Source organism: Hydra vulgaris, chromosome 12 (genome assembly GCF_038396675.1).
Source record: "Hydra vulgaris chromosome 12, alternate assembly HydraT2T_AEP".
Classification (NCBI taxonomy): Eukaryota; Metazoa; Cnidaria; class Hydrozoa; order Anthoathecata; family Hydridae; genus Hydra; species Hydra vulgaris.
The window spans coordinates 15,640,001-15,667,500 of record NC_088931.1 but is presented as its reverse complement, the minus strand read 5'-3'; the positions used below and the strand labels follow the sequence as shown (position 1 = coordinate 15,667,500).

Below are 27,500 nucleotides of genomic sequence, written 5' to 3'. Positions count from 1 at the left end.
TATGAATAATTTTAGTTTATAAATCCAAACTAATATTTTTACAAAACATGCATAAAACTATTTAATTGTAGCATGACTTGTGTTCAAATGTGGATTTTCTAACAGTTGTTAGATTTATTTTTAAGGCCGATTTTCACTGATTTTTTTTTTTAGTTTTGAAATATAAAGTTTTTTATTGATAATAGGTAAAAAATAATAAACAGGTTGGGGGGGGGGGCATCTTAATAAACTTGGGTAGGTGGGTAAATTAAATATATGTATATATATATATATATATATATATATATATATATATATATATATATATATATATATATATATATATATATATATATATATATATATATAAAAATTTTTTTTATGTATATTATTTTATTTTTAGTAAACAATATGGCTTCTTCAATACCTAAAAATGAAAATGATATTACTAGTTTATCTTCTGATCTGAATAATGCTGTAAATCAAATAAAAGACATTCAGAGTTTAATGGCTTCATTTATTGACACTATAGTTGTTCGCAAAAATGATGAAGCTGAAAAAGAGTTCCACATTATTAAAGATACAATGAAGCAAATTCATGAGATTCGTTTTAAACTGGATGGTTTAGGTAATCGGTATTCTCAATTGAGATTAAATCAGATTATTCCTGTTCCACTCGGAAATACAGGGTATGTTTGCTTAGATCCTGCAGAAGAACAGAGTTTGTTTTATGAAAGGCTTTCAGAATGTTATAATTGGCTAAATGGTCTTAATAAAGTTTCAAATGATGCTGTTGCCATTTTAAAGAGAAAAAATTCATTCACTGATATTTGGAAATGCAAGAAATTAAAAGACAGCGAAGTACATTTAATAGATCTAGTAAACCTTGTAAAACTTGACTTTCCAGAATTAGTTTTTAACACAAGAAAGTTACAAAATGAAAGTTGCCTTGAACTTGAGGTTCCTCTTCAATTTTCATTGACACTTTATTTTTATGGTTTTAAGGCTGTTAACGTTGTTGTTCGAAGCATAGAAGAAAACTTTGTTGCTGATAAATTTGGCCAATCAAGTTATTTTGTATTTCAGTCTTTATCTGACATCTTTACTTCAGTACTAATTAATTTAAATGACAAAGAACCACAAGAGCTGTTACAAGGCTTCTTAAAATATTTAACTCCATACAAAGAGTTATTTTCTGTAAAATGTGTTATTTGTAAGAAACATTTAAGTTTCAACTCAGACTCTTTATCATTGTTACCTCCCTTGAGGAAAGATATGACATCATCGTTATTTTATCATTTGTCTTGTAAATAATTCTTTTTGCTTAGATTTGAAGTTAAGAAAAAAACTTTTTCTTAATAAATACAAATGTGAAATTTATTATTGTTTGTTAAAGTAGCTATTGAAAGTCAACAGAAAAATAAAACATTTGCTGTTTTAAGTGTTAAATTTAAAAATTTAATTAAATTTTTTTTGCTTTTTTTTTTGTTTTTATTATTTTAAAATGTAATTTCGCTTGACTTCTGTTCTGTTTTGTGAAAAATTTTTGTTTATGGTGATAGTTTGTTTTTACAGACATCTAAATATGGAAATTCAATCAAATAATTCATCATTTATTAAAAGAATTTTTTTAAATGAAAAAACTTGCAATAATGCCTCATTTCGAGTTTTACAATGGAATATTCTTGCTCAGGGTGAGTTATTATTAAACATATAAAGTAAGGTGGTTCTAAAAACAATTTTCTTTGAAAATGAATGCTGGCATCCCCTGAATATTTTGTATATAATAAAAAAATACTGGATTTAAAAAATTTTGAATAAAAAATATTTTAAGGGGTTGCTACCGACCCTTGAACATTAAATAGGTCCCTAATTTTATTAAAAAAAAAGTTTTTTAAAGTATGTCATGTTGAGTATCAAAATTTTTAAATTTTTGTTTTAGATTTTAGTGAACAGAAAGTTACATTTTTTTAACTAAAAACGAAAAATATGGAATTTAAAAAGATTTTTTAATTATAATTTTTTAATCAATGTTTTTTTATGAAATGTTTTTTAATGAATATTATTTTTTAAGTTTTTATATAATTTTGCTTTGTTTGAGACCCAACATGACATACTTTTGAAAAACTTTTTTTTTCATATTATTGGGGACCTATTTAATGTTTGAGAGTTGGTAGCAACCCTTTAAAATATTTTTTTATTCAAAAATTTTTTAAATCCAGCATTTTTTTATTATATACAACATATTTAGGGGGTGCCAGCAGTCATTTTCAAAAAAGTTGATTTTAGAACCACCCTAATATGTAGTGGTTGTTACGATTGTAGTATTCAATAGACAATGTAATCTAACTTATATATTTTTAAATGTTGTTGAAAATTTAAAAATATGATAAGATTATACAATATATGAAAATAAAAACTATTATTTTAGGCTTAACCTACTCCACTGAAACGGAAAATTTTTGTAAAGTTCCTCCTCAATTTTTGGAATGGGATCATCGTAGTAAATTAATAATGGAACACATAGGTACTTTAAATCCGCATGTTATTTGCCTTCAAGAAGTGGATCACTTTGATGACTTTTTTGTTCCTTGTTTAATTCCAAAAGGTTATAGAGGGTTTTTTGCGCCCAAACTTGATTCTCCATGCTTTAATTTTCCTAATAATGGTCCAGACGGAGTTGCACTTTTTTACAAAAGTGAAAGATTTTTATTAAAAGATCTTGTTATATCTTATTTGAATGATGGAAACGGAAAAGAGAGAAAGCAAGCCATTTTAGCATGTGTTTTGGAGGATATTATTACTTGTCAATGTACAATTATTGCTGTCACCCATTTAAAAGCAAAAGATGGGTTTGAAATGCAACGAGTAGCGCAAGCAAATGATTGTATTAATGTTATTGAATCAATGCTAAATAAACATAAAAATAGTTCTGTAATTTGGTGCGGTGATTTTAACAGCGAAGAAAATGAGGAGTGTCATTCAAGAATCAAAAAAGCTAAGATAAATGTAAAAAATGTTTTAAATGAGTTTTCCAGTAAAATGTCTTTTACCACTTGGAAAAGGCGCCCAGACTCAGAAAAAAAACAGGTTATTGATTTCATATTTTATTCTTCAGAATATTTCAGTCCAGAAAATGTGTTGTTGCCACCAGATGAAGTTGATATTCCAACAGAAAGATTTCCATCCTTCAATCATCCCAGTGATCATATTTCTTTATGTGTAGATTTTAGTTATGTTTGAATGATTTATTTAAGTTTAAAGTAGATTTGTATATTTTTATTTATATTTCTATTTATATTTTTATTTATATTTTATGGTATTTTACTTGAATTTGTACAATCTTTTTGTGTTGTTTTTATGTATGCAATATATTTGTGTTGTTTATATGTTTATGATCATTTTGTGTTAGTTGTAATTTGTATTTATATTAGACTGATTTTTCTTATTTTAATTGGTTTTTGTTTAAATATTTAAAAGAATAATTTTTTTAAAATTTTTTTTGCACTTTTATAATACGTCATTATGTCTTTAAACCTTTTGTATGTATAATTTAATTTTTAGATGTAGATGTTTAAAATATTTTAGTAATAATGATATAAAGATTGTGTAAATCATTTTTTACAATGATGTTAAGCAACAATGATTTTACTTATGTAAACTCATCATGTAACTAATGTAAAATTCTAGAACATTTTTTCATAAAACATTTTTAAAGGTTTTTTATCATAAGGATTAATAAAAATCACAATTATTTCAAAATAAAATCAAAAAATTAGACTTATAAGATTTATTTACATTTTTGAATTCTAAACTTTAATCACATATACTTATTAAAAAAAATAACTTCAGTAGACTTATATTATAAAATCACAACAAAATTAATTGCAAGCATTTAAAGATATTTTTCAATGTTAACTTATTTATAAGTTGTCAAAGAATGTTAACTTATTTATGAGTTGTCAATGAATCCAATAAATGCATTGATTTGCTATCTCAGTAAATGGTTTGAATAGAAAAACCGATTTGTCTGCTTTCTCAATTCCTCGTCAATTTCATATATTTGATTGTACAAAACCAAATGATAAAAGTATTCTTTTAACTCCTGAAGATGGAAGCAGCAGCACGATCTAAACATCCATACATAATAACATTAACATCATCTTAAGTTTCTAATTTTCATCTCATTTTTGACACATTAGCTGAATCACCAAATTTGTTTTTATTTATAGAATGAAATCTTATATCAAGGAAATAGACAGAAGTATGTGAATGATCAGATCCATTGATTGTATCTGCAAAATAGATATCTGAGCTCGTTGTTGGATTTCACAAACTATTGACTCATTGGGGACATTGCTTGGCTCATCAATACTCATGGTTATGAACTGATCACTGAGCAAACCTGATCAGCTAATTAAGCTGTTCTTGTGGACAGTATTTAATGGTTATCTACCATAATAATAATTATCTACCAATCTATCTACCAATTCTATTAGGTGAAATTCATTCTTAAAGGCAAGTTAGTATATAAATATATTATTATAAATCATTCTTGCTATCTGCTTATCTATTGCTTTTTTTTTCAAACTTGGTAGTTTTGATAAGGTATGAATCAAATCTACTGCCATTGCTAGTTGCTAATGTCTTGACACTGCTTGCTCTTACCACATCTTTTTTATATGAGCATAAAAAACTTGCTTTTTACAACAGGTTGACTAGAATCTGCTTTCTCTAAGATGGACTAGTTTGAGCTCCCTCGGTTGTTTGGTTTATATTTTCTGCAATCTTTTAATCATTTTGAGCATCTTTTAAAATATTACATTTAAAAATACTTCTCGAGTTTCTCATTTGGGCTACCAACTTTGTATTTGCGCATCACAACTTCTGCAATTAATACCCCTTTCCCCAAACCTAACAGCTATTTCTTCAAACCATGTTCAAATTGTATCTCTTTTTAAATAAGCAGCATAGATTATTTTTATTTCAAGTTATACTATAGTTTAATTTAAACTAAAAAGTAACTAATAGATTATTAGAAAAAAAAAATGTATTAGTTTATTTTTAATATCTTACAAAAAATAAAGTTCTTGATATTTAAGACTAAAGTTATTACTAAAGGGATATATTTGCAATATAATTAGTAATAAAAATAGACTTAATATAATTAGTCACTAGGTTGAAATATGAAACAAAAAGTTTTTATAGTGTCCATTAGTTATTTCAACAATTTTTCAATATTTTTTTTCTCCCTCTCCCCCTTGTCAACAACTAGTCAAACTTCCAGAGAAACCCTATAAGATTACATCAACATTTGAAAACCCATCCCCCCCCCCTCCCTTGCCTCCATAAAAAATTAAGATGGATAAGAAAAAAATCTTATTTTTCCTTTTTTTAAGTAATTGAATTTATTAAAAAGTAACATTTTGTCAACTTTTCTTGATCTCCCCATCCTTCTTGTCAACAATTGTCAAAACACACTTATTAACAAAGGAAAAGAAAGGAAAAAGAATAATGAAAAATTAATTTTTTGTCATGATAAGCATCCTTTATTTAAAGTATTGCTAAACTAAAACCTTCAGGAATTGTAAATTAGTGCTTCCACAAATATGATATTGTTAGCAATGTTTTCTGTAAAGCTAAATATTACACATGTTATATAGTTATAATAATTAGTCCTCATTTATCAATATATAACTTATTCTTTTCATGTTTTTTATTTTAGAAAAATCCTTAAAATGATGCATTATGATTTTCGACCTAACTTACTGGATCATGGAAGAATATTGATTTTAGTTCGGCCATTTTTTAATACTTCTGATCAAGATTTTAGTTTTATTTTGCAAAAACTTTCAAATATAAGTCACGCTGAAATTCAGGGAACAAATCGAAGGATTTTGTTAAAGTTTACAAAAGGTTATAGCCAAGATGCACTTGAATGGGGTTGTCTTCAAACACATCGGCGTCCTTTTGGTTTTATTGGTGTGGCAAAATTATCAGTAGATACCTCACACCATAGCAAAGATTATGAGATAATAGTTCATCGTTTTTCGAATTTAATAAGTCAATATAGTTCTTATCTTTATGATTCAAGATGTATAATAATAGGACCAGAAGAACCTACAATCATAATTGGAAACAAAAATATTTTGTATTTATCTATGTACAATGAAAAAGATAATACAGAGTTTTTGCATTTTATAAGTACCTTTGTTTCATCACTTCACGTCATTCTTGAGTCAAAGCGCATTGATAAAATTAACGAAAACCCTGAAAGAATGTTAATGCCACTTACAGCAAATGATAAAGACCAAAATGGATCTGATTCAGATACTAGGTATTAAGAAATTCTTATTATTGGTTTTCATTTTTTTCATTAAGCAAATATTTGTTTTTATTTCCTTATTTAAAAGTTCAAAATTTTAAGAACTTACAGCAAAATGTTTATAAATAATTTTTTTTTCAGAATTGTAAAAAGAAAATGCATTGGACGTAATAAAAAGATACTTGCAGATTTATGTTTTCTTGCAGGATATTATCAAGATTCATTATTGTATTATCAACAGTCAGTTGACTTGTTGCAGAATGCAAATGATTTTTTATGGGTTGGAAGTGCATTAGAAGGGCTTTGTGCTGTTTCTTCTACTATTGGCATAGGTAGTGATGTAAAGAAAATGAGCCAACAGGAGTTAGTTATAGATAATTCGAATATAAATGTTAATGGTGATTGCATTACCTTTAGTAAAGTATTATCCTGCATACATCTATCTGATGATGAGATAATCATAAAGTACAATGAATGTCTTCGTCACTATAGGCGGTATGTAACTGGACCAATTGAAATCGAAGCACATTTTAAATTTATAAGATTTTTGATAAAATTAAAGGTAAAAATATTATCCTCATTTATTTCTTTATTTCTGTAATATTAAATTTTCACCCATTGTCATCAAGTTTATGTTTATTTGTAATTTTTATTAAACTGTTTCGATTTCTTTCCTGATAAAGAATATTTTGTTAATAGAACATTTATTTTTGAATAAGTTTCCTTATTTAATTATTACATTTTTATAGGTTTTTTACTCTAATTATTATATTTTCATAGGTTATTTACTCTATTACTTCTTCATAGGTTATTTACTCTATTACTTTTTCATAGGTTATTTACTCTAATTATTACATTTTCATAGGTTATTTACTCTAATTAGTACATTTTCATAAGTTATTTACTCTCAAAATTAATTAAATCAAAATTAAAAAAGCTGTTCATAAATACTGCAAAGATGTTCTAATAAAATTAATGTTAAAAAAGTCTATAAGTTTTAATGCATAGAACATGTTACATATAGCATGCACATTTGTTTACTTATCTATAATATTTCTATAGAAGAAGCTTGAGATTTCACAAATTGTTCAAAGCCTTCTTAATCTTCCAATAACTTTTAATGATGCTGAAAAGGTAAGATAATAAACATGCTAGAATCTGTTACCCTAATAATTATAGTTAAGTATAAATTTTTATTATTTTAACTTTGTTGCAATACTATATTAGCATTTTCAAATTTTATGATTAGAAAAATTTTATAATTTTGTTTTAGATTGAATTTACCAGTGTTCTGGCATCAATTTATGAACAAATTGGTTTAATTCGTAAGTCAGCTTTTTACAGACACAGAGCAGCTCTTCAATATAAAAACACTAATTCATCAAAAAATTCTTTTTCACAGGTAAAAAACATTTTATTTATTTAATATTTATAATATATGTACTTTTGAACATTAAAGTGATCTCCCAAGTGCGAAGACAAGTTGTGTTCATATCATTAATAATCCTTAAAAAATAAGTTTCATGTTAATTAAACTTTCCAGAACAAATTCTTTATCAAGATATTAGCAAAAAATGTTATGGTTTTTAAGGCTATTTTTTCCTTCTTTGATTTTTTTTAAAAAAAATACTGATTAATGCGCTTTTTGTAGTTAATAAATGATGTCAATACAAAAAGTTCTTTCAAATAACTTAAACTTGAGTTATCAAATAAAAACTAAACGGATATGGCTATGAAAAAAATAAAAATGATTCAAATACAAATCTCCTCTATTCCAATTGATAAAATTATATGCCGATTCAACTCCATTTTTTTCTTTTTTTATACAACTTTAACTGGGAGTCAAAATTTTATATATATATTTTATCGTTGCGAACAAAATAGCGCTTGAACCGAAACTGATATTAAAATAATTTTAGCACTATCTTGATGGAAATTTAATTTTAATTCTGATAGTACAATTTTTATACAGCTAGAACAAAAAGTTAAATAAAAAAACAAAAAAGTAAAAAAACTCTTTTTTCTGATAAAACCGCACAATTGATTAGTTACTTAATTTAGTTTTTCACAAGTGACTAAGCGCCTATCTTTATCTAATTAACTTAGTGTTAATTCCGGTTTATTTAAAAATGAACTATAATGTTATTTGTTAATATAATCATCTCTGACACATTTTTTATACATTTTTTATATTTATACATTTTTTATATTTTATACATTTTTTATATTTTGACACAATAATTATATTATTTCTCAATATAATCATCACTCACTCTATTCAATTTAACTCACTCAATTTAATTTAACTCACTCACTCAATTAAATTTAACTAACTCACCAACATGTCAACTAAAAAAGCAAAAGCATACAAGAAAGACGATATACTAGCCACATTAACTGATATGAAAGAAAGTAAAACATGACCAAGAAAAGCTGCATTCAAACATCCTTTAGCCTTGATGGGCTCATCTAGATGATTTGGCATTGAGTTGATCAAATTTTGGGTCTCTTCTGTTATATTATCCCATCCCCTCATTATAGCTTCTTTCAAGTCGTCTTTACGTCTAAATGCTTGTTTACCAATTTTTCTGTCCAAAAAATACAACCAATTTTCTATTGAATTCAAGTCCGGACTTTGAGATGGCCATTTTAAAACACTGATGCTATTTGTGTCAAAGCATTACTTCATTTTCTCAATTGTTAAGAAGCATAATCTGATTGGAACCGTTGTTAGTGTGGCTGGTAGAGGACAAAAATGCCAGACCACTAGTGCAATTAATCGAAATATCATTAATGTCATAATTAATGTGAAGAAAAATAGATTTGTTTCGGCAGCTAATTAGTTTTAAAAGTTCAAGAAGATCATAAAATCACAGTGGCTCCTCAAACAATCAGAAATTGTATAAGAGAACAAGGATATAGAGGTAGCGTGGTTCAAAATAAACCTTTTTTAACTTCTAAACAAATGAAGCGTTGATTGGAATTTGCATCGAAGTACTTAAAAATGCTGATATCATATTGGAAAAAAAGTTTGTGGTCAGATCTCGTCTCATCGGATGGAGTCCAAAAAGTGCGGTGAAAAAAAGGAGAAGCTTATAAATTAAGTTGTTTGCGAGGTAGTGTAATCCATGGAGGAGGAAATGTGATGGTTTGGGGTAGTATAGTTGAAAAGAAGTGGGGAAATTTACATTTATTGATGACAAAATAGATGCTTTAATGTATTGTCAAATTCTCAAAGCTAACTTGCAACCATATACTTAAAAATTGAGAATGGGAAGCAATTTCATACTCCAGTAGGATAACAATCCAAAACATACCGCTAAGAAAACAAAGGTATACTTTGACATAAATAACATCAATCTTTTGGAATGGCCATCTCAAAGTCTGGACTTGAATCCAACAGAAAATTTGTGGTATATTTTGGATAGAAAAATTGGCGACCGAGCATTTAGATTCAAAGACAACTTGAAAGAAGCTATAATGAGGGTATGGGATAAAATAACAACAAAAGAGACCCAAAATTTGATCAACTCAATGCCAAATCATCTAGATGAGGCCATCAAGGCTAATGGAGGCCCCACTCAATACTAATTTCCATGGAATTTGATCAAGTTAACATTATTTTTGAAATGTACGATTATTTTTTTTGCAGTTAATTTTATGCATCATTAGATAAATTTTGTAAAACTCGATAGGTTTGAAAAGCAATTAATTCACCAATACACAAATAAAATCTTAAAACAATACTTGATGAGATAAAGATAGATAAAAATACTTGATGAGAAAGAAAAAAAGAGTTGTCCATTAAAATATTTAAAAGTTTTTCTAAAAAAAACTTTTAAATATTTTAAGGGACAACTCATTTTTTTGATGCTATCTTTAAAATTATGATTTTATTTTAAGTGTACAGTTATTTTTTTGCATACTTTAGTTACATATTTTTTAAAATAAAACTTAATCTTTTAAAACAAATTTAAAAAAAAATCAAAGTACAAATGTTAACACAAAGAATAAAATAGGTCTAATATTTATATAATAATTACGCATTTTTAATGCGTTATTATTTACTTGTTTACATTTTCATGGAAACCGATATTTTTAAATTTGTAAAAAAAATACTTTAATTTAAATTGAGTGTGAGTATTTTTTAAACAATCATTAAAAGTAGATTGTTCTTTGTTTAATTATGTTTATTAATATTCTAAACATCAAAAATAAGATAAAAACTATTCCAAGCGTAATTAAAAACATGATTTAAATAAACTAATCGTTTTAGTTTATTGAGTCTTGTTTTAGTTGGGTTATATATATATTTATATATTTGTGTATATATATATATATATATATATATATATATATATATATATATATATATATATATATATATATATATATGTGTTTTATATTTAGTGTAATATTTTTTTGTTTTTTTTTTAGTCTTTTTTTATTTTTTATAAAAAAATTTTTTTTAGATAAGTTTAAGTAATTTTTTTTTAATTTTGAAAACATCTTAAAAGCTGTGGTCAAATTGTCAAAATAAAGTATTTTTTATGTGGTCATATAATATTGTTCTTCAGCTTGACGGAGTTGTTGTTTACGTTAATTTTATCTAAAGGTTTTTTAGCTAATTCATATTTTGCATTTTTTTCTAATGAATTGATGTTTTCAGATATTCTAAATATATTTATAAATTTTTAAGATTTTAAAATAAGAAACTAAAAAGTTAATACAATTAATTATTTGGTTAATACAAATTGTATAATTATAGTAGAATATATTTAATTATACAAATTTTTATTGTATGATTACAGTAATCTAAAACATAAGTTTCATGCAAGATTTCCTAATCAGCCTCAAATTATATGCCAGCATAGGCCATTTTTTCAAGTTTTTTTTTATCAGATGTTGAAATCTTTGCCAGCTATTCTGAACTCTATTCTCTATAAATTTCTTAGCTTCTTTGAGTTAATAATTTAGTACTTTTCAGTCTGTTTAATGTTTTTTTTTTCACCCCAATAATTCCGTGTAAATTTATATAAATTAACATCGCTATCCTAAACATGATCACAATTTTAGATAACTATTTTTTCGATATAAACATGTAAAATTATCATTTTATAAATATAATTTTGTTCTTATATATAGCCAAAAGATAGGTAATAGGTATAAATGACTACGTATCATTTGTAACTATTACCTATCTTTTGCAACGAAATTATTTTATTCGAACTAGTATATTTTTTGAAAAAAATCATGCTTTTGAAATAACTTTTTCTTTAATGAACTAGAAATTTATTTGGCTTTCAATAACAACTAACTTATATTTATCTTGGCAACATTGATTTTTGAGCAATGTCCACTGTTTGACACACTGTGCTAAGAGCTTTGTCACTGTTGCTAAGAGCTTTGTCACTGTGCTGAGAGCTTTGTCACTGTGCTGAGAGCTTTGTCACTGTGCTGAGAGTTTGGGCCGGTGCTATCTAAATAATATGGTCTTTTATTGTGACAAAACAAAAGTTTTATTTTAAAAAATGGGAGTCTTGAAGTTATGCATTGCAATCTACAGACTTTGGTTATTTCTTTGAAACGCGTTTAATTCATAAAAGTTTTAGTATTTGACGTCACGGTAGACTTTTGACAAATAATTAAACAAAGCTGCTTTTTTATATTTATTTAAAAAGTACGTTGTAGTATTTTTTTAACATACATTAAAACAAATTTTTTTGTATTATTATTCTAAAAATCGCAAAAAAAAAATTTAAAAAGTAAAAATAATAAATTATTTTTATTTTATAAGAGTAACTTATTTTTTACAGATATCTTAATAATTTTTAGATTTATATGTCTTACTTATATTAATTTTGTTTTTAAATTAAAACGAATATTAGAGCTTTATTTACCAATCTTATGATTTTTATACAAGTACTTTACATTATATAGAACCTTATATGTAAGGGCTTTTTGTGCAAGAGAGCGCAGTACTGTATTTTCTAAATCTTACTTAATTTCATTTAAACAATGGGAACTATTTTCTAACTTCTCTGGTCATTTTATGCTATAACGTTTTTTGTTCTTCCGTTGAAAAAAAGTATTTATCAACAATTAATTTCATTAGCTGACAGTATTAGTTTTAGATATTTGATGGACTGTTGAATATTTTTATTATAAAAAAATTTTAATTATGCTGATTTAATTTAAATTGCCAAAATGTCATAATGCATGTTAAAAACATATTGTATTTGGTATTTCCCAATTTATGTGTTGTATTTGGCATTTGTCTCTTGACATTGTAAATTAAAAAACTAACAAAATTGACAAATAAAAGTTTTTTAATAAATGCTACAATAATGCTACACAATTTTGTAACCTTCAGTCATAATAATTTACATTCTGTAATTAAAACAAAGTACAAAGTGTTTTTCAAAATAAATTTATTTATATATATTCTCACATGGCAAAATAAGATGAATTATGTGAATATGTGAAAACACCTGATGAAAATTTTACTAAACAATAGACAATGTGACTTTTTCGCGCAAAATTCAAGTAGTTTGGAATGTCAGACAAGAAAACTTTGTTTTTTCTCTAATATATTTTACATACTATGAGAACAAATAGATTCCTAGGGTGTTTTTTGATCTTTGAATAAAACAACACAATATCACATAATTTTAGGCGCTTTTTATCTATTGTTTAGTTGTTCTAAATAATAAGTAAATTTAGGTCAAGTTAATATTTCAATATTTACAGTTTCAATATAATAAAAGATGTTTAATTTGAGTTTTTTATTTATTTATTTGTTACTTACTTTTGTGATAAAAAGACTTCTAGTACTATCTAGTAAAATCAGTTTTTACGTTTGACTTCGAAAAAAAGGTGAATAATGCTTATTGAACTGCATCATTCAAAAATGTTAAACACCCCACCTCTGTCATGATCTGCTCAGTGATATATGGAAGGGAAATGGGGAGGCTCTATATTTTCGAGGGAATAATGAATCAGTTGCAATATAAAAAAGTTCTGAAACAAAGATTGTTGCCACTATTAGCAGAATGGCAAACCTTCATGCAGGGCAGGGCACCATAACACACAGCTAAATCAATTAAAAAATATCTATCAGAACAGAATATTCCATTGCTTTGTTGGCCAGGAGACTCTCCTGACCTAAATCCTATAAAAGATGTTCGGGCACTCCTAAAGAATCAAATATCTAAAAAAAAAAATTACAAATAAAGTGTATTTAATAGAAAGAATTATTTACCACTGGAACCATAAGTAAAGATTGCAAGAAATGGCTGAAAAATGCATCAAAAGTATGGCAAAAAGGGTTTTAGCAATTATAGGCAAATATTGATTTTTAATGTAATTATCACCAAATATTGATCTTGAATATATTTATAGTAATTTTTAAATGATAAAATTTATTAGTGATTTAATAAATGTTTTTATGTGTAAAAAAAAAATACCAATTTCTTAAATAAAAATTACTTTTGAGTACATAAATCACAAAAAATATGAAAATAACAGACTTTGAAACTTGAGAATGTAAAAAATTGTGGGTAGCTGTGATGAATTGTTACACAACTGTATGTATCTCATTTCATACTTTTTCTTTTTTTTTACTTTTATTTTTTTCTGTACTGCTTTCCTTTTAAACTTATTTTTAAAATATTTTTTTATTTAGGCATTAGTTTTACTAAAGAAAATATGCCCTGCATATCAAATAGATATAGAACATTCATGTGATTCTAGAGGTAAATATTTTTCTTGTTGTCAAAGTTGTATGATTATTTCATCTGATACTTATAATCTTTGATCTTTTTTCTAATAATTTTTTTATATATCTTGTCATATCTGGGCTTGTTCTTCTTATAATGTCTTTCTCTTTAAGACCATAAACACATTGTAAATCTAGTTAGACTTGTTGTGAAGCTTGAGCAACTGTTCTATTATTGTAAGGTTGCAACTCCTTACTTTCTTTTCTCTACTAAAAATACTACTATGGTTGATGCAAGCATGAACAAAATTTTCTCTCTAACATCACTCACCTTTCAGCAAAGTTTTTTACTTTTATTGTAAATGTTCCTTCATATTCAAAAATTATTTATTGGTTTAGTTTTTTTCTTTGAACATTAATGCTTAAGACTTCTCTCCGACAATGTTGTCAAAGAGGTATCTTAAACATTAATGTTCAAAGGAAAAAACTAAACCAATAAATAACTTTTGAACATGAAGAAACATTTACAATAAAAGTAAAAAACTTTGCTGAATGATGTCAGAGAGAAAATTTTGATATATATATATAGAATTTTCTCCAACTTCATGCTTTCCTAAATTATACATTTAACAGTTTTCAAGTTCTCCTGTAAACTGTGTAAATTATTGGGAGAATATTTGTTGAAACAATTGCAAAGCTGTTGAACCAAGTTCAAGTCTTTCACTTAATAAGTTATGGCAATAGGGGGTAATTTCTTTAATTTAAGTTTATCAACACTAATTTTTCAAAAAATGGATTAAATTAGGTAGACAAAAAATGAGATTTGTAAATCATTATGAGAATTGGTTAAATATAGAGTTTATTGTTAATAAATCCTAACAGTAAATAATAATAAATTTACTATTAAATTTCTAGAAAATAATCAACCCTCAGAATTAGGGTCGACATTCGGCAATGCCGACCTAACTGCCGACCTAACTGCCGACCTGAAAATATTTGAGGTCACCAAAAAATTGCCGACCTCGTTTCTATGTTTTATGGTTAGACCTTTGTATCAAATAATTTTTGCCAACCTGATACCGATTTCAAAAAGATTGAGGTCGGCAAATTATTGCCGACCTCATTTTTCCTAACTCCGAGGGTTGAATAATAAATTTACTAATAAATTTCTAATAAGGTGCACTGTGGATTGAAATAGGTAGACAAAAATTGAGATATGTAAATCATTATAAGAATTGGTTAAATATAGAGTTTATTGTTAATGAATCCTAACAGTAAATAATAATTTTTGTTTTAAATAATAAAAGTTTTAAATACAAGATTTGATGATGAAGAAAATTGATTGATCCCGTAATATAACTTGCTCTAAAGTTGACTCACCTAAAGAAGCATTGTTAGGCAGTAGAATGAATAGAGCTAAACATCAAACTGATCATCAAAAAAACGGTTATATATTATACTCTGCCTACAATTATATTGTAAGTATAATTGTAAGTAAGAATAAATAAATAATAAAAGTATAGTAATGATAATATAATAAAAAATAAGTAAAATATTAAAAGAAGTAAAATAATAGTAATAATAAAATAATAAAAAAAATAAGTAAAGATAAAAATTGCATTCCAGATTCTGGAACTGTTACATCAAACTACAGTGCTTCTGTGATTCTTCAAAGTTAATAGATCATACTGCAAGTAGAATTTGGAAAATTATGAGTATATTAAAACTACCTAAGCCTTCCAAAACTCTTCTTCTTATGAGCAAAATTAGATTTCATGCTTCAAGTAGACAATCTGTTTATAAATTGAAAACTTCCAGTTAAAGAATCTTTGTTTTTTTTATATAGTATATATGCAGCTTAGAGTACATAAAAATAATGTTTTTCTATGCACTTGCATCTTTAATTCAATACCGTTGCTATGATAGAATGCAATACATAATAGTAAATCAGAAAATTTTCTTGAAAACTTAAAAATGAAAATGTAATGAGAAGATTGCTTTGCTCATTGGACCCCTTTATCACTTCTAAAAATTTAAACTGAACGCTAAAGAAATTGCCATGTTTTATGTCATATCACTCAAATGAAACATTTTTTTGTTCAAAAGTATTTGTTTTATTAAAATAGAAAAGAGCATTTATAAAATTGGAAAAAAAAAGTTAAGGGCCTCAATTGGAGCAAAGGTTAAAATTAAGGAGGCCTATTTTGATTTAAGTACTTGAGATGACCGTTACAAAAAAATATATAAGTTAAATTTCAAATAATTTAAACTAAATTTAAACAACACAATATTTAAAAACATTTACAATAATAAAGTAAATATGGTACATTATCCAAAAAAAATCAAATAATTTTTCTTCTAGCTCTAGAGCAGAATTAAAAAAGTTAAAATTAAAACTAACTGTAGGTTTGCTCTCAAAGTTCCGTATACTCTTCTACACATTTAAATCTACTCCATGTAGGTTTAAATTTAGAGTAAAGTCTCCACACTGCTTAGAAAACTGTTATTAATTAATTTATTATTATCTATTAATTTACTTTCAAAAAATTTTATGCAACATGTGTTTATACTTATTTTTATTATATATATTATACAAATTTTATACTTTGTTTCCTTGGTGTTGTCATTAGTCTGGTTCTTTACATGTTTAGGCAATCTATCGAAATATCAAAAATGTACCATATCTCCTTGAGATTATTAGTAGTTTAAAGTTATTCCTAAAATATCTTTTAAAGTAAATGAAAAATAGATATGTTAAATGTTTTTTTATGTAATGCATTCTTGGTGTTCTGCACTTGAGTCAAAAATGCATTATCCTAATAAATATAACTTAAAAAGTGAAACTTAAGTGTTATATATCCCACATCTATTTTTTATTGTGTCAGTTGTCCTTGTTTCTGTGTAATTAGTGTATTCATCAAAGTTATGGCAAGGGACATTACAGTAATAGTTATAGTAGGCCAGGCTATAATTAATATTCACCAAAGATTTCAAAGTGTTAACTTCAAAAATCATAATCAATATTCCATAGTAAATATTCCATAACACAGAGCAATATGACATATAATTTGCATATTCTAAAAAGATTTAAAGTACATTTGGTTTTTTTTATCATTAAAGATATATTCTAAGAAAAACAAAGAAATCATGATCATTTAACTAATGATCTTTTTGCTTTCCTTTTGTAGTTCTGGAGCATCCCTACACACAAACCAACAGTAATCTGCAAATATAGCATCATTCCAACGACCCTGATATCTTTGTTCCATTGCATAAATAGCTTGGTGAAACCTTTCCCATGTTCATCACTAACAGCTCCACAGCTGGGGGGGGGGGGAGTGGAGGAGAGAAGTTAGGTGTGAGTGGAGGAAATGAATCTTGATGGACTTGTTACATCCTAGTTGATAGTATTTTTACAGAAGCACTGCTACCAATTGAATGTAGTTATCATCACTTTTGTTGCCTAAAAATCCACAAATCACTCCCTTTTTCTTGCCCCTTCAAAACTTTATCAAATGCAGGATCCTTTATAAGTTGACATATTTGTGGCCCAACAAAAATACCCTCTTTAACTTTAACATCATTTATTTTTGGAAATTTCTTTCTTAAGTACCTAAAAGCCTGTTCTTCTTTGTTCATACCTTTGACAAAATTTTTCATTAAACCCAATTTAATATGTAATGGTGGAAGAAGAATGTCTTTTGGATCCATGAGTGGTTTATTGATGCAAACAACAAGCTTATTTTTCTTCTTAAAAAAAGAAAGCAGATTCTGCTGCCGTTTTCTGTAATGTGAAACCTTGACATCAAATTGGAGAAGATTCCACTGCTTCAATCTTGACCCTAAAAGTTCCGCCTTTTCCTGTGATAAATCCAGATCTTGAACAAGATCACTTAATTCTGCTTGACTCAATCTGCTTGGTACATCATCTGTTAACACAAAATCAGGATCATTTGATGTGGAAAACTTGTTTTCTTATATTTCTTCTTCATTTCTGTCTTCATTTTCTGCTTCTAATACACAACTTTATGGTGGAGTAGGAACTGGTAAACGATCCGAATGTGGAATAGGTTGAATGGCAGATGGAAGATTCTGCCTTAATAGGTGGGGTTTTTCCCCAGATTTCAAGCAGAAATAGCAGTCATCTGTATGGTTTTTAGGCTCCCTCCATTCCATAGGAACATCAAAAGCCAAAGATCTTTTTTTTATTTTTCAACCATTCTTGTAGTGTAATCAAAAAAGAGCTACAGCATATATATGGAGCTCATGATTTATCCTGGTCCCCTACCTTTATAATGAAGTAATGCTGGTAAGCAGTCTCCTTAAGAGGTGTCATAGTTCTTTGCTGTGAAGAAAATGTTATTTCACCACAAACGTAACAAAACTTGTCCACTAAATTTACACACTTCCTTGGCATGTTAATTTGTCAAATTTTACACTAGTAAATGAAAAAAAAAACAACTAAGAATAGGTAAGACCAGAAACTTTAGCAAACGCACATAACTAATATCACAAGTTTTAAACATGAATAAAGCATTATGGGTATTTAAAAGCAAAAATTTTTTTAATTTTCATTAAATGAAAATTTATACTCTTGAGAGAAAGTTTTTGCTTTTATTTCTTAAACTAGAACTAATATTTCATTTTTTAATTCAGCAGGTGGAAATACATAAGAAATAACAAATTTCAGTTCCAAAACAAAATGACTATTGGGAGTGTAATTAAATACTCTTAATAATTCTTTTGACAGAGAACTATGTTCTAAGTTGTTTTCAAGATGCCATTAAGCTTTTAGAATATTAAAACTTAGTATAAAACAGCTATAAAGGTTTACAATCTTATTGAATTGAAACAAATTAGCTCTAAGCAATGTCACCAGTTAAGCAGTCTTTTCTTATTAGCCAGCACTTTTGTGCTCAAGTCTTTTTGTACTCCCTCGCGAAAGTTCAAATGATTTTTTAAATTGCAACAAATCTTTTTGTTCATCAAATACTTGGATGAAAAATCGTGATAACACTTTTATATACAAATTTTTTATTTAGAATTTAAATGAAACCTAAGTTTTGCTGTCTTTATTTCTAAGTTTTGCTGTTTTAAATAAAGCGTTCACATTGTGCCTTTTTATAATTTTATTAAGAATTTAGATGAAAATGTTGATTGTTTGTTGTCTGCTTAATATTATTTATTTTATTTAGAATTTAAATTAAACTATTTAGAATTTAAATTAAATATATATTGTCTTGTTTTTTTATTTTTTATATTTATTTGTCTTGCTGTTTTTATTTTAACTATTTTATTTAGATTTTATCCATGGCAACTGTTTTAAATAGCAAATAAAAATAAATTTTTAAAATTGCCACGCTAGCCTAAAAATGACTATCTGGCTAGTGCTTTTTTGTGCGTTAGCATTATATTTCAAAAGTAGAATTCTGGTTAAGCCTTACAGTATAGAAATAATAATAAAATAGAAGATAATATTTAATTTTTAAAGGCATATATGATATAATATCTACTTTTGTAGATATTATATCATATATGTTTTGTATTCTATATCTGTTTTTAAGTGGTAAGAAGATTAACAAAAAAGTTTAATTTTATGAAGTTTTGAAAAATTCTCACATTAAAAATGTGATAATTTTTATTTTTTCAGAATCACACAACAGGAAGCTTTAAAAAAATAAACAAAAAATGATTTAAAATCTCAAAAAAAAAAAGTAGAACATTACAAAAGCGTTGTTTTTATCTTTTCTGCTTTATTTATAGAATCTTTATAATGGATTTTTTCAGCTTAAAGATTAGAAATTTGAATTGAAAATAAAAAAGTGAGTTCAAATACAAAACACCCCTTGATAGCACTTTAGCCTGTTCCTATGAAAATATATAAATTTTGAAAGTGTCATCTCTACAAATGTTACAAGCCATTTGTGTAAGAATGTATTTTTGCTTAATGCAAAAATACATTCTTACAGCAATGTACAGCAATTACTCAATGCAACTCTGAGTCTAATTGATTTCAATAAAACATTTTATTTCTTATTCATTTTTAAGATGCAAAAAATTTCATAACAATTTTTTATACTTTCTTTTAGAAATAATTGTTTTTCTTTATATAACATACAGGATATAGGTTTATATTTATTTTCTAGATATTCAGAAAGGATGGCCTGCAATACAATTAAAAGTTCTTATGGACATGCTTTCTCTTTCAAGAAGTTTAGGAAATAAATTAGATAGTGTAAAGTGAGGCTTGAATTAAACATAATTAATATTAAACATGATTACAAAAATTTGTTTGTGTGATTACCACAAATAGCAAACTATATAATCAAATATTTCTTTATAGATTAATATGCCACATTTTGGAAGAACATATTAAAGATATCGATTTAAGTATGCAAAGAGATTTGATTGATTGGCTGGAAGAGTATTCTGACGGAAAAGAACCATTACACAATGAGATCGATTCTGAGCTTGAAATAAAACTAATCAAACCACTTCCAATAATAAAGTATTTCAATTTCTTTTTTACGTAATAAATTTTTTAATAAGTTTTTTGTACTTAAACAATTTATTTTCTAGAGATTTTCATCCAAAAAAGTTACCTTACCATTTGGAACCGTTTAAATCTAACAATATTAAAAGAACAGATAATCCTTTTATATTTTCCTCACTTTCTACCAAAAAGCCAAAAGATAAAAAAGGTAAGAGGGTATGAATATATTTATGGTTTATTTATGGCATTTTGAATGATAAATTTAGTTTTATTTATGACATAATAACAGGGTTACAATGTTAAGATTCAATATTGCGAGTCTGTTATTCAAATTTTGAAACTTAAATTTAAAATTTTAAGTTTAAAATTTCAATTAACATTGATAAGAATGAACTTTGTTCATTTTTCAAAAAAGTTACTGAAAAGTGAATAATTTTTTTATTGTATTTAGCATTATGTAATATGTAAATTAGTTGCGCTAGGTATTCTATTTTTGACCAATTGTATCCTATATCCTACTTGTGTACAAAATTTGTTTTAAAAAAGTTAAAAAATTTTCAAAACAGTTGTTAATAAAGTGTAAAAAAGATAAATATTACTTTAACAAATGAAACTTGTAACACTTGTTTTTTTAATTCACCTTCCTAATTCCATGAAGGCCACTACAGTTGCGGAGTTGTAGTTCAAATCCACTCTCAACTCTATAACTTTAAAATAAAAAACCTTTACGAACAAGGCCCTGCACGGAGAAACAAGTTGAGCGTGGTACTATCAGGGACGTGGTGAGGATTGAACTTGGAACTTCTCGCTTTTGAGTTAAGCGCTCTAACACTACACCACTACTGCATTGAATTATTGATTTAAGTAAGATAGTGATGCATAACAAAAATGAAATTCAGAGTCTTCATACTCAGTTACAAAAAACTTTATCATCTGTATCTCCATGTGGTGTGTAACAAACTTTAATAAAAAAAAAAAACCATTTTTGTGTGCATCTTGTTGCAAATGCAATCTGTATTTTATCTATTTCATTTAGTTAAGTTTGTTTATTAGTATTGTATATTACAGTGGCTTACAAAAATATAAGATCACTTAGATTTTATTTGATGGTTGTTTAAATATCTCTTAATTTTTTAAATAATAAGTATTTAAAAAGTGTTTAACTACTAATTTTCACTTTTGAGTTTATTTAACATTTTAAAGTAATGATTTTTAAGATATTATTTGCTTGAAATTGATTTATTTCTTCGAAATCATGTTTTGTATTCACCTAAAAAAAAAACATTTTGTTTTCAATTTCAACACAAATTGTACTGTTTGCCCAATAGTTTTTTTTTAATTTTTTGTTTAGTAATAATGTAAAAATTTGAGAAATCCACATACATAACAATATAAACAATATATCATTAATGTTCCTAATGATATACTATTAATGTTCTTAATGATATATCATTCTTTTCATCAGTATTAACTCTTTCTATAGGTATTAAATTAGAAAATTTCAAGTGCAAAATTTTTATAACGAAGTATGTCATAAAAAGGGTGTTAAACAATTATATTACTTATTTTTAAAAAAGTAATGGAAATCAGCTAGTCTTCAATTTTTTATTTATTTACAATACATTAAATGCTACATCATCAGTAAATAAAGTTTTAAGACCATATTGCTCTTGAAAAAGCTTGTGGCTAAACAAAAAAGTAATAATAGTAAAGCTTAACTATGTTATTAATAATTTATCCAGAACATGAATTACTTGTTTAAGTAAGCAACTGCCAATAAAATGCTAAAAATTCAGATAAAAAACCCAATGAAGCTGCTAATAAGTATTCACCTGATGTCCTGCAGCCGTATTCATATCTCTCCATTAAACCCTTTGATAAGCTATCGGCTGGTTAAAAGTAAAATGGTAATTTTTAACGCCAGCAGTAAAATAAACTCGTATTCTTAAGTCTCCGTTTTATTAACGACACGAATAAATTTAGTTATCGAAAAATTGTTAATGCCAATATCAAACCCTGCTCTACCCCGCATTGAAAACTGTTATTGGAGGAATTTTCTATTACATTAAGAAAAATAAAAAATTCTGTCCTATCAAAACAAGCGTAAACAAATAAGTTTACTTTTATAACAAATTAGCTATAATATATACTATATCAAATTTATATGATTTATGTCTTCATTGGTAAAAAATTTATGTATATTATTGATACACTTATTATATTTTAAAACAAATGTTTTTACAAAATGAAATTTATTTTGCATTTGATTATAATGCACACACTGTTATGGTCATATATTTATATTAAATACACACGTATCTATATAACATTTATGTGTTTATTTATATATAAAAGCAAATATATATGTACTTTAATTCATAAATAGACAAGTACATGAATATAAACATACATATATATGTATATATGTATACATATTATATGTGTATATAATTAAAAAGTATATGTATTACATATATATCATTAAATATATATAGATAATGTCTCGATAAAAATACTCATCTTGGGCAGATGTTAAATGCATCTGACTACTGTCTTGTAGAAGGCCTCCTAGGCTAAGACTTGATGAGTAAACACACCTTAACTCGCACCCCTTCTTCATTTAATAGGCTGGCGCAGATGTATTTATGATACATTGTTTCCAGTTTAGGATGTTAAATGCTGGATTTTCTCGACTCAATGCATGGATTTTGTTTGTGTCTCTGTTTTTATGGCTAGGCGTTTCATCCTATTATCCCTTAATTAGGGAACAACTCTAAAACTCAGTTTTATGGTTCTGAGGCTGGCTGGAAGTCAGGTTTCCTGAACTCTGTGGTAGCTCTCATAGATGCTGATTCCATCAACAGCTGTAAAGTGTCAGAGTATTAACAGTACCATGTTGTGCATGGATGGTGTCCCTGTTTGTACTTTTGGTGTGCATTGTTGAGGCCACATTTGGAGCCCTTTGTTACAGCTTGGGTTTTGTTAATAGTAATAAAGCAGTTGCTTAAACTATTAAATAGTGTACTGAGTACTATCTATGCTTTGAGTCGAGTTCTTTAACAAATTTAAAATTGACAAAAGTACCAAAACTATAAAACTCAAAAAACCATTGTCATCACCAAGTTCTCTAAATCTATCATTCACTAATATTTGTGGTCTTCGAAGTAACTTTTCTTCTGTTGAGTCTTATCTCTTGCAAAGCTCACCAGACCAACTTGCTCTTTGTGAGACTAATTTGAGTTCAGCTGTCTCATCTTGCAATCTTAGTGTTGATGGTTATCTTCCTTTAATTTGTAAAGACTTAGTCACATTATTGACTTGGGCATTTACATTCGTAAGAATTCGCCTATTTGTTGAGAAACTAGGTTTGAATCTACACACTATTCTTTTATGTGCTTTTGTTTAGTACCACTTCTCTCTATCACCTTTCTCTTTATTCTATATCGCTCTCCTTCATCTCAAGACTGCACTCTTTTCGATGTTATTTCTGATCAAATTGACCGAGCCCTTTCCCTTTATCCTTCAGCAAGTATCGTTGTTGTTAGTGACTTAAATGGTCATCAAACTGAATGACTTGGCTCTAGTTTTAGTGACTATGCAGGCGTTAAGATACATAACTTTTGTCTTTCTTAATCTCTAACTCAAATAGTCAATTTTCCAACTTGCTTTCCAGATAATCTGAATCATTCATCTTTTCTACTTGACTTATGTCTTGTTTCTTATCCTAATCATTGCTCAGTTTCTCCACATTTACTGTTAGGTGCATCTGATTACGGTTTGATTTCTCTAAAACTATTATTTCATTCTTCTTTATCATCAGAATTCTCCTATCTCATTCTTCTTTATCATCGGAATTCTCCTATCATCGTACCTTTTACAACTACCTTAAAGCCAAACAGTTCTCCAGAAAACAGATATCTGTTTACTATTGCTTTTTGGCGTTAGACTTAACCATTGTAAAAGGTTAAGTCTAACGCCAAAAATCACTGTTCTCAGGTCATGAAATCTTATATTTCATCTCTAAAGTCAGACTCTCCTGACTTCAGGAAAATCTTTAACAGTATCAATGATAAGGGCAAATCTGTTATTCTACCTCTTTAGTATGGTTCAGATTTTGTCACCTCACCTAAAGACAAAGCTGAATTGTTTGCTAAGGACTTTTTATCAGTATCATCTCTTAATTCCATTGGTTGCGTTCTACCTGGTATAGCCAACAAATAGGTTGATCCATTGCTTGACATTCGTATCACTCCAGTTTCTGCATCTAAAGTGATTTTCTGCTTCACACTTCTACAGCTTGTGGTCCAGACAACATACTTGTTGTAGTCTTGCAGAGGTGTTCTCCGGAGCTGTTATCTATACTTTCAAACTATTTAAAAAGTGCTTACTGGAGTCTTGTTTTCCGGCATGCTGGAAAGTGGCATCTGTTATTCTTAATTTCAAAAATTTTGGAGAGTGATCTGACCCATCTGATTTGTCTTCTTCTTATCATAAGCAAGGGTTTTGAGTCTCTAGTTAACAAACACATAATCTCTTGAATCTAATAACTTACTTTCTGATCATCAATATGGATTTTGATCTTCTCGTTCTACAGCTGATTTGCTTACAGTAATAACCGATAGCAGGCCTTCTTTTAAATAAAAAATGCTTAACGCAACAGCTTAAGGTGAATTTGACAATATAAATTTCTCTTTATTTTTTAAAGACATTAACTTTTTTAAATTACTGCAATAGTATTAATTACCACAAAAAAAGTTAAATATTGTTTAACCTCTTTTTCATTATTACGATAAGGGAATGTTTATTTTCTTTCATCTTTTTTTAATATTTAATAATTAAATTTAATATTTTATTTTTAAAAATGTTTGATTTTAACAAATTTCTTTCTCTTCTTGACATTTGCATAAATCAATATGTTAAATTTTTAAATTTTTAAATGATTAATTCTTAAATTTCTAATTACGGCTTTGCAACTACAAATGATTTTTTATTAAAAAAAATTAGTAACAAATAAAACAAAAAAAATAATAAATAAAAAAATCAGGTTAATTTATTTACTTTATTTATTAAAATTTTATAATGTAAGATTTTGTTCTGTAAGCAAAGATTATTTTTCTAAACATCATTTATTAAGATTATATTGCTGTATATGTCGTTTATTAAAAAATAATTGCTACGATTGTTTTTGTTATAAAAAAAAAGTTCAAGTTACATTTTGTGTAAATTTTTGATGCAGCCCTTTATTTAAAATTTAATAATGAGTAAAAAAAATATGTTTAGGAAGCAAAACCAAAAAAAAAACACAATAGCGATAAAAATGAGCTTTTTTTTAAGAATAAATAAATTTTAAATATTGAACAATTTTTTAATAAATTTGACAGTTAAGTTAAACCCAAGCATCAACTTTAATTTTAATAAACTTAAATATATTTTTTAAATAAAAATTAAATTATATATTTTATAAATCTAAATTATATTATATATATTTTTTTATCAGAATAAAATTATATATTTTTGTTAAATTAGTCTTAAATTAGATCATATATTTTATCAGAATTAAATTATATTATTATGATCTTTGCTTCAAGCTTGAAGTATTCACATTTTTTAAGCGAAAAAATCAATCATTACAATAAAATAAAAGCAAAATAAATTTTTAATTTTATTTGAGTTTATTTCATTAATAAATAGCGCTTATACCTAACATAATAGTCATTCAAACTTTTGTAGCAAATGTTTTTAAATAATTGTCATTCGAAAGTTAATGTGGTTTTTTTGAAAATTAATTACTTCTTTTATCTTACCGCTTATAGAATAATTTAAAAGTTAAAAAATTATAAAAAGTCGCTTAACCAAAATTGCTTTCTGCTAATGTAAAATCGCTTAAGGCGTACGTAAATTGCTCGTTGCGTAATGCTTTAAAACAAGGCCTGTGATTATACTGCATTAGATAAATGTGGAGATATATCAAAACTATCGCTCTTGATATTTCTAATGTTTTTGATAAAGTTTGGCTTGCTGGTCTTCTCCATAAGCTTTCTTCTTACGCTGTATCAGGTAACATCTTTAAGATTATTGAATCTTTCTTACCAATTGTAGTATTAAAGTCTCCCTTGATGGACAGCATTCTTCTTCATACTCTGTAACTTCAGGAGTTCCTCAAGGTTCTATCCCTATCAAGGTTCTATCCTACTTTTTTAAATTTACATTAATGATCCTCCTGATATTCTCACATCTAAGGTAGCATTGTTTGCTGATGATACTACTATTTATTCTTGTCTTGATAAAAAGCCAACACTCTCTGGAGGGGGCAATTGAGCTTGAAAAGGATCTCACTTCTGCAACAGCATGGGGCTCACAGTGGGTGGTGAACTTTAACTCAGAGAAAACTCAATTTTTTTTAGCTAATTATTATTGCAATAATCTAGATCTTCCTATATTGATGAGTCATTTCCGATGAGTCATCTACCCTTCACCTTCTAGGATTATCTCTTACCGCCAATCTTTCATGGAAATCATATATTAAATCGATTGCAACATTAGCATCTGCTAAGGTTGCATCTCTTTATCATGCTCAATACTTTTTATTCCGGATTCTAATCTCTTTCAACCAACCTCTAACCATTATCACATTGTTGTAATGTTGCTTCTCTTTAATGTTGCTTCTCTTTCTCTTTTCTATAAATACTACAATGGGCATTGCTCTAAAGAGCTAGCGTCTCTTGTGCTATCTACTAAAATTTATTCTTGTGTTACTTGTCATCCAATTAAGTCTCACCCTTTACTGCCACTGTTCCTAAGTGTTCTAAAAATTCTTATTTGTCCTGTTCTTTTCCTAGTACATCAGTTCTTTGGAATTCGCTTTCTTCATCTTGTTTTCCTGATTCATATTATTTACATTATTTTAAGTTATCTTTCAGTTGTTACCTTGCTCTATGAACTTCATCTTTTCTCTTCCAGTAACTTCCAACTCTTAGAGTGGTTGC

The 27,500-nt window shown here is 26.8% G+C and overlaps 3 protein-coding genes across 3 annotated transcripts in view; all 3 read left to right on the top strand.

Annotated features, from left to right (window-relative positions):
* The first annotated feature begins 373 nt into the window (after positions 1-373).
* LOC105845429 (mediator of RNA polymerase II transcription subunit 27) lies at positions 374-1,459 on the top strand. The gene has a single exon (XM_065812313.1). The coding sequence runs from the start codon at positions 391-393 to the stop codon at positions 1,291-1,293; it is 903 nt and encodes a 300-aa protein (XP_065668385.1). The 5' UTR covers positions 374-390; the 3' UTR covers positions 1,294-1,459.
* Positions 1,460-1,517: 58 nt separating this feature from the next.
* On the top strand, positions 1,518-3,688 carry LOC105845432 (nocturnin). The gene is made up of 2 exons (XM_065812312.1): positions 1,518-1,673; positions 2,411-3,688. Exons 1-2 carry the CDS (start codon positions 1,532-1,534, stop codon positions 3,220-3,222), a joined length of 954 nt encoding a protein of 317 aa, XP_065668384.1. The 5' UTR covers positions 1,518-1,531; the 3' UTR covers positions 3,223-3,688.
* Positions 3,689-5,689: 2,001 nt separating this feature from the next.
* LOC100208044 (trafficking protein particle complex subunit 9) overlaps positions 5,690-27,500 on the top strand; it is a 66,015-nt gene continuing 44,204 nt past the window's right edge. The window contains exons 1-8 of the mRNA XM_065812302.1: positions 5,690-6,316; positions 6,446-6,866; positions 7,367-7,438; positions 7,578-7,706; positions 13,989-14,058; positions 20,168-20,261; positions 20,365-20,529; positions 20,601-20,722. Of these exons, the coding sequence (XP_065668374.1) occupies positions 5,718-6,316; positions 6,446-6,866; positions 7,367-7,438; positions 7,578-7,706; positions 13,989-14,058; positions 20,168-20,261; positions 20,365-20,529; positions 20,601-20,722 (1,672 nt within the window). The 5' untranslated portion in view covers positions 5,690-5,717. The remainder of the gene's footprint in view (positions 6,317-6,445; positions 6,867-7,366; positions 7,439-7,577; positions 7,707-13,988; positions 14,059-20,167; positions 20,262-20,364; positions 20,530-20,600; positions 20,723-27,500) is intronic.